Here is a 12,908-nt window from a genome sequence, read left to right as displayed (position 1 = left end):
TACTGCAGAACCCAAGGAGGAGGGAGAGGCAAATGAATCAGCAGTTGTGATGGGGATCTCCAAGGTTACAGCAGGCATTGCTTTCTATGTCTAAATATGAGATCTCTATTCTGATTGGCTCTCAATCCATTCTTGATTTGAATGCACATATTCCATCAATCAGATGCAAGGAGAGCAAATAAATTTCTCTGCAGGGACGGATTTGACCAGTCAGGCTTCTGGCTATATTCCAGGTCTTAAGTGGACCTGGATATAACCAAAGCCAGACTGTTTGGTGCTAAGGAGAAGGAAATCTGTGATTCTAGCTGAAGCTAAGGCTTCAGTTCCGAAAAGTGACATGTAATTCTCAGTCATGTAATTCTGTGTCTTGTGCAAGGAAGATATTTGGCATCAGGCTTCAGTTCCTGACCGTGGGTAGGGATGAGGATGATTCTGCTGAGACTCCTAGAAGCAGGCAATATGGAGACTGAAACAGCCATCACTTATTCTCAAGCTGGACTTCCAGTGAAGGGAGGGGAACATCAAAACCATCAATCCAAAATTTACCCTGCCTGAAAGGTATACTGGGATAAAGATGCAGCACAGATTGAGGGAAAGGCCAAATATTGAACCTCTGATACAGAAAAAGGAAACTGTCTGGAGACGTTGCCCACTATGTTACCAGATGTCTTCCTATGAAAGTATCCAGGGCCACGTGTCTCATGATCAGAGAGTAAAGTAAAAGAGAGAGCATATACTTGCTTCCAGTTTCAAGTATATACAGTCTAAACATTAGTGCAGTTTTCTAAGTAATGAGAGACCCCAAATATATTCATGATGGGTTTCAATTTAGTCCCTGTTAAATATTGCTATTTCAGCCATGATGTTTTCCTTGATCTTGTGTGTTAACTGAATAGTAGATGACTTTCAGAAATCTCCGCAGGACTAGCCACAGGATTATCATCATGGATTGCTGCAGCCATGAATCATCTGAAGGAATGGGCGGGCATGGGAGCGTTAGCAGGCCTTCTGGTGTTGGTCTCCTTGGTTTGCCTGTGGTATATATGCAAGATTAGAGTCTCACAACAGTGTGATGCAGCCATGATCATTCAGGCCTTTACAGCCATTGAAGCAGGACATTCGCCCCAAGCATGGTTGGATACCATAAAAAGCTAAAATGTTACGCTCAGGATGTGAGGCTAAGCACTGCACTCAGGGTCAGCCGCTTTGGACCCAGAGAAGAGCATGTCTGATTGCATGCGGGTTGATACCCCAGGTCCCGCCTCTGAGAAAAAGGTATCGGAGGGGTCTGAATAGTAGACGACTTTCAGAAATCTCAACGTGGCCCATCCACTGTGAGGATTCATATGACAATTTCGGTGCTCTGAGGTCACCCTTACAGGCTTTGAAAAGTTTCAACTATAGTATTTGCAGATCCTAATTTATGTAGCAACCAAAGCTTTCTCAGTACCTTGATGCTATCACTGTGTTGCCAATATGTACCTCTGATGTTCAATTCTCCATCCTTGGTTTCACCTTATTATTGAGATTTAGCAAGTAATAGTTGTTTTAGTTTGTTTGCTCTTCCTTGTCAGACATAAATTTCTGGGGGTTAGGAGAGACTGGAACCTCTTGTGGAAATACATACTTTATTTATTGATGGTGTCAGTTTGGTATAATATATTCACACTAAATTTTAGTGTTTTTTAAATTTATTTATTATATTAATCACAGGTTATTTACTTTGTATCCCAGCTGTAGCCCTCTTCTTCATTCCCTTGCCTTGTCCCTGACTTCCCTGAGATTGATTTAAGTTTCTCTGTGTTTAGCTCAATATTGGCTATAGGCTTACTGTATATTGTCTTTACTATGTTTAGGTGTGTGCCTTGTATCCCTGATCTCTCCAAGACTTCAAACATGAATGGGTGTTACATTTTGTCAAATGCTTTTTCACCGTCAAAGGAGATGATCATGTAGTTTTCTCTTTAGTTTGTTTATATGGTGGATTACATTGATGGATTTCCATATACTGAACCACACCTGCATGCCTGGGATGAAGCCTACTTGGACATGGTGGATGACACCTTTAATGTGTTAGTGAATTCATTTTGCAAACATTTTTAATTTATATATTTTATATTACTCACAGGTTATTTACATTGTATCCCAGCTGTAACCCCCTCCTTCATTCCCTTCCCATCCCACCCTCCCTCCCTCATCTTCTCCCTGCCCCTTTCCAAGTCCACTAACAGGGAGAACCTCCTCCTCTACCATCTGACCCTAGCTTATAAAGTCTCTTCAGGATTGGCTGCAATGACCTCTTCTGTGGCCTAGCAAGGCTGCTCCTCCCTCATGAGGGGCATGGTGGAAGAGCTTGATATCAGTGTCACACTAATTTTTTTACACAGTATTGTCCTTTGTATGTTTTCACAGTGGATTCCCAGTGGCTGACCATTGTCTTTTTGTTAGCATTCTGTTTCACCCAATCAGTTCTGTGTGGTATGTCATGGATATATATGCAATTAAACAGCTTTGGTTCAGTTGCTCCTGGGAAACTTAAATGCAATGCAACTGTATATGATAGATAAAATTTGGTGGCCTTTGTGAAATGGAACACAAAATCTTCTATACAAAATGGACTTTGTGGAGATTAGGCAATTATTAATATCATTCCTTGCAAAAATAAATACTTATGAATTGTTTCTGTATTATGAAGACACTGTGACATTCAGTAAATATATTAGTGGCCATCTTCAAGACTAGTTGGAGACCAATTAGAGGGTATCATCCAGAAAGTTTATGAAGGTGATACTAGTAAGACTTCAGTAGTAGGGAATATGGAAAATGAACTAGTCACCTCCAATAGTCAGGAATGACTCCAAGTAGAAGAAGGGGGACATCAAACCATCCACAGAACCTTTGAACAAAATCCTTCTGTCTATAATGTGTTCAGGGATAAAGATGGAGCAAGGATTAAGTGGAGCATCAAACAATGACTGGCAGAACTTGAGACACACCCAACATCATAGAGCCAACTCCTGACACAATTAATGATACTCCGCTATGCTTAAAAACAGAAGAATAACATAAATGTTCTCTGAGAGGCTCAACACAGTAACATATAGAAACATACCAAGACTCATAGCCATGCATTAGGCAGAGCTCAAGCGGTCTTGTAAAATAACTGGAGAAAGGAAAGGAGGATGCACTGGGAACAAGAACTCCACAAGAAGACCAACAGAAGAAATTAATTGAGCATCATGGTGGCTCAAAGAAACTGACCACCAACAAAGAGGATATGTAAACTGGACTCAGGCCCCCTACACATATGTAGCTAATGGTCAGCTTGGTCTTCATGAGAGCCTTTGCATTAGAGAGGTGGCAATCTCTGACATGTATTCTGTGGCGTGATTTAGATCATGTTCCTCTAGCTGGCTTCTTTTTCTGATCTCATTTGAAGAGGATGTACTTAGTCCTGATGTGTCTAAGTGCTAGGATGGGTGGTAGAAGGTGGGGTTTCAACCCTTTCTTGAGGAGAAGTGAAGGGGTAGCAAGGGAAAATATGGTGAGAGTGCAGAGCAATAGCCAAAAATGAAGGGAACCATGATGAGTATTTACAATAATTCAATAAATAAAAAGGAAAAAAAATGAGTATATTCTTAGTGAAGCCAGAAAGACTTCTTTCAAATAGCAACACAAGAAAAAAAATTTTAGGGAACCCTAGTAGACATGCAAGCCCTTACTCTAATACAAACATAGACTCATAGAACATAGGGAAATGAAATCAGGCAGATATCAAAGAATTAGCAGCCTTGTAAACTGAGATTTTGAATCAGAAAATCTAAGATTTTGTAGTGGCTCTTTTTGAGGTGGGCAAAAGTGAGGTGGAAGCAATAAGCTACATGATCAGCCCTCAGGTCATAGAGCTGTTTTTTTCTGTTCATTTTAGACAAATTCCAATGTAGCAACAATGTTTACTGCCATACCTTTCTGATTTTACTGTCCCTGCTGCAGAATCAAGGAAAGGAGGAATGCCAGATGATTCAGCAGCTCTGATGGAGATCTCCAAGGTTACAGAAGGCTTTGTTTCCATGCCTACAGTTGAGATCTCTCTCCTGACTGGCTCTCATTCCATTCTCTTATTTCAGTTCACATTCTCCTTCAATCAGATGCAAGGAGTGCAAATAAATTCCACTGCACAGAAGAATTTGAACAGTCAGGCTTCTGACTAAATTCCAGGTCTTATCCTGACCTGGATTTAATCAAAGCCCAACAGTTTAGTGATAAAGGGATGGAAATCTGCTACTGTAAGGCTACAGTATGTAACGAGACTGAGGCAATGAAAAGGAGCAAAGACAGTTATTATTGAATAGAAGAATCCAAGCTCTGATTCACCATCTTCTGATTCCTGATGCTACCTGGAGCTAAGGCTTGATATCAAAGATATGACATCCATTTCTCAGTCACGTACTACTGTGTCTTCTGCATGGCAGATACTTGATGTTAGCCTTCAGTTTCTGACAGAGGATAGGCATGTGCTGATATTATCTCAGCCTCAGACCATGCATTGTGAGAACCCTTATAGTAATGAGAGTTCTTTGATATCATCCTTAAAGGATCTGATAAGTTTCTGCCTTAATATTCACAGACCCTAACTTACCTTCAAACCAAGTTTCTCTTGGGCCCTTGAAGCTCTCATTATAATGATGCCATTAAGTGTCTATGATGTTCTTGTAGTTGTGTGATCTTCCTAGTTAGACATTCTTTTCTGGATTGTCAGGGGGCACTGGAGCATTTTTGAGAATTCAATACATTATCTATTGATGGTTTTAGGTTACATTACATATTTGCGCAGAAAGAAAATACAGAGTAATATTGTCTGTTTGTCATATTGGGTTTCTAGTGACTAGCTATTATCTTTTTATTACCATTATGTCTCACCCACTCAGTTCTAGGTGTTATGTCGTAGATATTTATGCAATTAAACTCTTTAAGATGAGTTGCTTGCTCACTGCAACTGTAAGCCCAGTGTAACTGTATATGATTGATATAGTTTGGTGGACTTTGAGCAACTAAGCATAAAATATTTCATATTAACCAGGCTTTGTTGTGATTAAACAAGTGTTATAAATCTTCCTGGCAAAAATAAATAACTCTTTTTTTTGTATTATGAAGACACTCTGATATTCAGTCTGTATATTGAGTATATTAAGAGTAAGGCCAGAAGGATGTCTTTCAAAAAACAATCCAAGCATGTATTTTAGGGCACTCTAATAGATATTTTCATACTAGATCATTCTTTTTTTTTTTAATTTTTGGAGTTGTGTATTCAATAAATTCAATAAACAGATAAGCAGTGATATACCAAACACAGGCATTATAAAGATTTTTTAAAGTAAATGTATGTTTAGAATAAAATGCTGTTAAGAAAACCAGAATTGAATTCTAATAAAACAAGGCACAATGTTTAAGGCAAAATTTATGAAGAAGGTATATAAAGTTAATATACGATCATATTTTTAAATGTCCTTTGGGGAAGGAGGCACAAGAATTTAAATAGCTTAAACATTCTTTTAAAAACGTTAGCCATTATAAAGTAACATACATTTGATACAACAGGACTATCTCTTTGACAGAAACAAACTCTACTGGGTAATTATATTTGAGTTACACTTTAATTATGTATATACTTAAACAGCTATTTTTAATACACAAGACTTTAAGGACAGGAAATTAAGAAGTCAGAGCATACATAATTTGACCAAAATAAAGGTAACATCTTTTCAGCATCTTCTGGTGGTACGTGAAGCCCCTAGTGTTAGGAAAAGCTAACACTGGTTATTTAAAAAGCTTTTCCCGTTATGTTTTCGTTTCTCACCAACACAAAGTGGGCTCAGAATGCAACAAACCTTAACACAAGTCTGGACATGCCTGTTAGAAAAGTGACTAGCGGTTTAACACTGTTCTCAGGAACACCAGTGCTGACTATGTAAACTGTGAACAGTGACTCTTAACCATCCCTGTACACAGCACCAACTTGGTTATGGCTCCAATGCCAGAAAGAGCAATGCCAACTCATCCTAGCTTCCCCTCAACTAGAGTTTTGAAAGACACAGTTTTATTCAATTTATTCATGGCCAAAAGAATAAAGTATGTTCTGGTGAATGCAGATAGTTTTCTGCATGCAAATAACCTTCATTAAGCTACTAGACTTAATACATACATACGAACCTGAACATTATATCAATCATCGAGGCTGACTGATGCTAAGGAAAAGACCAGCAGCACCCATAAAGATCACCTAAGTATTCAACTTTGTGAGTCAGTGGAATGCTTAATTCAATCCTTAGTAAATATAGATCATGAAAAATATAAGAGGAATGGAAGCTTTATATATTAAAATACCCACTTTCTAGAGGAAAACTGGTGCCGAAACATGCTAGAGTTCAGAGTGACAATGTTTTCTTAGGATGGTGGAACTTCTGTTTTCCTCTGTCATAGCACAAAGTGCTTAATAAAACACTCTACAAAAGATACACCTTTCAACTGGAGGCAGGGTATTGATGGTGGGCTCAACCAACCCTTGATTCTGGAGGGCTCTGATCTCCTGGCACAGTATACTTCCGAGTCCCTCCCCAGATACCCCACACACACACAGTGAGCCCTGCTATGGAAAAAGAACCTCAGGCCCAGTCTTTCTCTTTCAGTCAAGTGCAGAAGATCACACAGCTGTTACTGATAATTTATCATATGATACTTTCTTTCCCATGCTTTGGGTTAGATGGAAGATGCAGGCACTTTCAGACCACAAACGACACTGCTATCTACTATGCTATTAAAAAGATCACACGATAATGAAAATATAAAACCACACATCATTGAGTTAATGCTACATAACATTATATGCCTAATCCGCAGCTAGTGAAGGCTAAACAAACACTTTTTAAGCACTGGAAAAGGACTATGTGCTTTAGGTCACGGTGCCTAAAAGCCTACACAGTACCCTTCACTGTGTTACATGCTCAGTCTAAGTTAAAAACTCAGTATTTTGGACTAGATGAAAAACAATACTTACAACAAAATCTCTACTTTTAGATGAGAGGCAAATCATTCAGATAAAAAATAGGCACTTTAAAACTAAAAGCAGCTAAATAATCTTACATATATGTTTACTGGTAAAGTCGTTACCTACAAGCACTTACATGGAAACTTAAGAGAATAAACATGTGTTTTATATGTAAATAGCTACTACTAAATACTTGATTTGCACTTTTAAAAAAACAACGAAAAGGTAAACACTAACCCAGGCTACCTGCTTTAGCCTTCAGGTCAATGAGGAGCGACTTTCTGACTGCGGAAGAGCTAGGCTGGAAGAAAGCCTACAGCTTGCTGGCTCTCCTTTATGAGGAGGGATATGAACAGCCTTCTGGCAGCAGGAACCAATAGAGTAACTAATAATAACAATGATAAAAGAATTTAGTGGCAAGGTTTTTAGACAGTAGTAGTAGGCCACTTCGTAAGTCAAATGTAAAACAAGTCATCATTTTTTTACAGGGCTTCATTGGCTCAGGGACTTCCCTGGGTACCTATGACTTTTCTTTCCCTGTTTTTTTGTGAGTTTTAAAGACTTGTTTCAGTTAATATTCCAGCAAACAGCCTTTTCTAGACACTTCATTTCAACCCACTATTTACAGTGTCTGTTAGCACACTACAGCAGCATGCTGCAGCGAGGGTTGCCTTTTTTATTTACATCACCCCAGAATTTCTTATATACCAAGGACAATTTACAATTCATGCCTATTTTTAATATTGGTAACAAAATTTAAATATCAAGATTTTTTAGACCAAGAGGCACCTTTGGCACATTTTTAAGTAAAATATTGAGTACGGTACATGGTAATCCCAGCAATTGGGAAGCTGAGGCAAGAGCATCATCACAAGCAAGCCAGACGAGGCTACATAGCAAGTTCACGGCTAGCCTGGGCTACACAGCCAGGCCCTGTCTCAGAGAATAAAATAACTATTATGACAATTAGACCTTGCTAACTCTGAAACTCTAGTTCACTGGCTAGATAAACATGTGACTCACAACTGGTGAGACAAATTAGGGTTTAAAATGTAGTCTGCTCACTTCAGAAGATGACCATCTTATTTCTGGATGGCTAATTCCTATCTCACAAAGTTGATGTCTAATCATCAGTTTAAAGAAAGGAAAAGTATGACAAAGAAACAAGAAAAATTTTAGAAATCACTGGCAATTTTTGTAAAACTTAAGGCCAAAGATGGGTTTTAACAAAATATAAAGCAGCTAACAATGCAGACTTCAAAAAGCGGCCCGTGCCAGGCGTTGACTATGGCTAGCTCAGCACGCACTAGGCCCTGGGTCTATCCTCAGCATTCCTACCCCACACTGCACTGGCACATGGCTCACAGACTTCAACTACACATATAAAGAACCACAAGAAACACTTTGTTGAAAGAACATCACAGGATACATCTATACGGCACAGGCTAGAAACATCTCTGGCTGAAATATTTACATCCATGAAAGAGGAAACAATATACCCTCTTTCTAGGAGGCTGGAAATGGTAAAATGCCCTATTTACACGGCTATTTACAGGAAATTCCTAAAAGACTACTTAAGCTATTACTTAGTCAAGATGACTGTCAATCAAGACAGTAGAAGTATTTAATCCAGAAGAATAGGGTCCCATTAATTTGAGCATTTTCCATGAAAACACTCAATGTTGTTTAACTAAAGCGATTTAATTACAAAGCATCTGCAAGCCACCTCTGCTTTTCCTCTCCCTGCAATGTGCAGCTTATAGTTGCTTGCTTGGTGAAATACGACTATAACTTTTATCACACAGGTACATTAGCAGTAGAAACATCACTTCTATAAACACAGCAAGAACATTTCTAAATCAAAAAAAAAGAAAAAAGAAAAAATACTAATCTTACTACACTATTCCGAGGAAAAGGTAAGGGGACTCACTATAGCAGCGTTTCACAACTGCAGCCACGAAACTCTCGTGTTTCATGACGTAACACAAACACACATACAAACCCTGAATTACCCTATAATCTACTAATATAATCTACTAAAATAAAAATTATACAAAAAACATGCAAATATTCTTAGAATACAGTTGGCTTCTAATAAAGCACTCTTTAAGCGATCACCTGATGCCCTAATGCAATCTGAAACTATTTTTTACTACCTACCAACTAGCCTTCACGTTATTACAGGTTGGTTTATCATCAATAGTAAGTTATACATTTTCTAATGCTAGCATATCATTTTAATATTTATTACATAATCAAGTTAATCTGTTAATTTCCAATGACAATAATTTCTTAGCATTTTTCTCCCGCACTTTAAGGATAAGCATATTTAATGTTTTCTCAATACATTTTTGGTGTTCACTGTTCTATGAACTACTCTCATGTGGATGAACATAGTGGGCTCTGCTGACTCTCTTCATTGTCGTGTATTTAGTGGTAGTTTTTAACAGGTAGGAGTTTTGGTTTAGTAAACTGGTACAAAGGAGGTTAAAATCCACCCCTCCCACTTTGAGACAAGTTTTCATGTAAGTAGCCCGGGCTGGCCTCAAATCCACTATGGAGCCTAGGTTAGCTTTGAACTCTTGGTCTTCTGCCTCTGCCTCCCTAGTGCTGGCCTGGAGATGTGCGCAGCATGTTCACCTTTGCCACATTTAGCCCAATGTCGTAAAGCAGCTATTTTTAGATTATTTCTCATCGAGGTTTTTCTGTCAGAACTATTATTGTGTCTTTTGGTGAATAGACGGTAGCCTCCCATTAAGTGTAAAAGCTTAGAAGAGATCTTTGCAGTTAACAAAAACGAGGCTAAGCTGGCCACAGAGGCAGGCGGTAGCACACACCTGTAATGCCAGCACTAAGAAGGGAGTGAGAAGGCAGGCGTATCTCTGAGTTCCTGGCCCACAGAGCTCAGGTTGTTGACCTAGTTGGTTAATGCTTATTTCCAAGTGCTTTGCATAGTGTCAGGCTGTAGGTTGCTCTGAAATCATTTCTAGAATAAGCGTCTATATTCTTACTAGCATTAAGGCACTATAACACATCACTGCTAGATTGTATAAAGTTGTAACAATCACACAGAACAAGAACTGGTTTAAACATTCCATTGTAAAGTTGGAGTCCTTACTGTCCAGTCAGGTGGTCAGAAAGTGCAGGGCTAACACAGGAAAAGCTCATTTTAGTTATGGTATAGTGTTGCACATAAGCCAGGACAACCTGGTAACACAACTGTGATGACCTCTTACTTCACTCAACTCATGGTGACACCATGTCTGGCTGATTATATGACTATTCTTCAGAAGGAGTATTCTGGTAGTGTTTCTTCAAAGACTTAGGTGAAAACTGTGACCAATCAGCTGAATTTTGAAATGACATTCAGAATAATTTATATTCAAAGAACCTAAACATGGAACTGGACTCATTTCTGTTGAATGTGTGGATTGAGTGCAAAACCTTTCAAACCGTCACAACTCTCACATGGACATTCAGGATGAAAACACCAAGGCTTCCAATCAACCTCAAGCTCCATTTTCCTTTTTACTCATCTTTGCTCAGTTTTAGTATTTATCAACACCACTGCCGTTCAGCCAAGAAGAACTTTCTGCATTCTGTGTGCAGCAACACTGGCTTCATCTTCTGAGTCAGACTCACTCTGTGATGTGGAGCTGTGTGAGGCAGAGCTGCAGGGGGAAGAGCATTCTGGAGAACACAAATAGTGCATGAGGGGGAGGCGATACTTCCCACAGAAGTCCACAAACTTAATTTGTCTGACACAGCAGTCAAAATAGACTCCACCACACTTTGGATTTGGGCAGTTGCTGGCTGAACCCAAGTACCTAAGAAGATTCCCAGGAAGATCATAGGGAGTGTAAGAAATACTTCGGATCTTAATGGTCCTTGCAGCCAATTCCAGAAGAGTTGGAGGATCGTAGGTCAAATCTCTAACAAAACGCACAACCAGTGGATTTCCCCGCAAACTCAACTCTTCCAGATGAATAAGGTTGAGGATCTCTCGAGGCAGGTATGTCAGCAAGTTATTGTGGAGACTGAGGGAACGAAGTGAATGCAACTGTGAAAGCTGAGGAGGCACACTTTGGATTTTGTTGTCACACAACACCAAGTAATTCAGAGAAGGGAGATTTGCTAATTCTGGTGGGATCTCCTTAATGAAGTTTCCTCCAAGGTATAAACATTCTAAACTCCGCAGGTTCTCGATCTCGGCGGGGATGCTCTGCAGCTGGTTGCCGCCCAGGCTGAGGGTCTGCAGCGCGCGCAGCTCCAGCAGCGAGGGGGGGACCTCCTGGAAGCAGTTGCCGCTGAGGTTGAGCACCTGGAGGCTGCGGCAGAGCGGCGAGCGGGCCAGGCCCTTGGGCAGCGAGCCGGGGCCGCCGAGGCGGTTGTTCCTGGCCAGCAGGGTGCGCAGGCCGCTCAGCCCCAGCAGCTCGGGCCCCAGGGCCGTGAGCGAGTTGCCGCTCACGTCCAGGAGCTGGAGGTGCGGGAAGCCGCTCGCCAGCGCCCGCGGCAGCGACGTCAGGCGGTTGTAGGGCAGCAGCAGCCGCTGCAGCGCCTCCCGCGCGCCGTGCCGCTCCTCGGCGCGCGCCTCCAGCTCCGACTCCAGCGCCTCGGCCGACACGCTGAGGCGGGACCAGTTGAGCTCGGCCTCCCCGATCGCGGCCTCCTCCATGGCCGCCGGATCGACCCGAGGCGGGGAGAGGCGAGGAGGAGAGGCGGCGCGAGGCGAGGGGAGGCGGCTCGCCCCGGAAACCCGAAGGCCGGGCGCTGCGTCGGAAGTGGCGCGGGGTGCGGGGCGGCGAGGCCGCTCACCCCGCGCCGAGTCACGCGACGGCCGGCGCCCGGCGCGGGGTGCGCGCTAGATCATTCTTTAACAGAAGCAAAGAAATCATTCCCTTAGGGAAAATGACTCAGGCTGAACTCAAATATTTAGCAACCCTTATGCATTTAAAATAAGTTTTACAATCTGAAAGTCTCAAACAATATAGAGATTCATTTTTAAATCACCAGGATTTAGACCCAAGCATCCAGCTACAGGATCAGCCCTCAGGTCTCTCTGTTTTGTGTTTGTTTGTTTGTTTTTGTTTTTCTGTTTTCCTTGTAGACAGATAACAAGATAACTACAATTTTTGCTCCCATCTGCTTCATTGTTTTTGATTTCACTCTTTCTGCTGCAGAACCCAGGGAGGGGGGAAAAGGTATATGAATCTGAAGTTCTGATAGAGATCTCCAAGGAAACTGCAAGTTTTGCTTTCAATGCCTAGACATGAGATCTCTCTCTGATTGGCTCTTCTTCCATTCTTGACTTCGATGAACACTTTTCATCAATCACATGTAAGGAGAACATATAAATTTCTCTGTAGGGAGGTATTTATTCAGTCAGAATCTTGGCTATATTCCAGGTCTTAGCAGGACTTTTATATGACAAAATGTATATTGTTTGCTGCTGGAGAGGAAGAAATTTGATTATGAAAGTGTGAAGAGACAGAGTAACAGAAAGTAGCAAAGACAGTAATTGTTTAATTAGGAGCCTCCCAGCTCTGAGTCACCATATCCTGATTCCTGTACAGGGACTATGAACCTATCTGAAGCTAAGGCTTCAGTTCTAAAATGTGACATCCCTATCTCAGTCATGAAATGGTGTGTGTTCTACAAAAAAAGAGAGTTGATATCAGACTTCAGTTTCTGACAGATGGTAAGGATGTGATGACACTTTTTCAACCTCAGGCCATCCACTATGAGAATTCTTATGGAAATGACAGTTATCAGCTATCACCCTTAAGGACTATGAGAAGTTTCAGCTGTAATAGTCACAGACTCTAATTTACCTAACAACCAAGGCTCTCTCTGGCCCTAGAAG

General features: G+C 40.9%; 1 protein-coding gene and 1 long non-coding RNA gene across 3 annotated transcripts in view; one reads left to right on the top strand and one right to left on the bottom strand.

The window, feature by feature from the left end:
- The window catches only part of LOC132647210 (uncharacterized), a 253,174-nt gene that overhangs the window by 46,203 nt on the left and 194,063 nt on the right, over nt 1–12,908 (top strand). The window lies entirely within an intron of this gene.
- On the bottom strand, nt 5,276–11,831 carry LOC132647209 (leucine-rich repeat-containing protein 58-like). The gene has a single exon (XM_060367257.1). The coding sequence runs from the start codon at nt 11,718–11,720 to the stop codon at nt 10,620–10,622; it is 1,101 nt and encodes a 366-aa protein (XP_060223240.1). The 5' UTR covers nt 11,721–11,831; the 3' UTR covers nt 5,276–10,619.

The sequence above is a fragment of the Meriones unguiculatus genome, chromosome 14, assembly GCF_030254825.1.
Source record: "Meriones unguiculatus strain TT.TT164.6M chromosome 14, Bangor_MerUng_6.1, whole genome shotgun sequence".
Taxonomy (NCBI): domain Eukaryota; kingdom Metazoa; phylum Chordata; class Mammalia; order Rodentia; family Muridae; genus Meriones; species Meriones unguiculatus.
Note: the sequence above shows the minus strand (reverse complement) of the source record. Positions and strands in the feature narration are given on the sequence as shown.

What these genes read in the sequence shown, in the direction of transcription:
- LOC132647209 (XM_060367257.1), bottom strand. Translation starts at nt 11,720, where the DNA reads ATGGAGGAGGCCGCGATCGGGGAGGCCGAGCTCAACTGGTCCCGCCTC.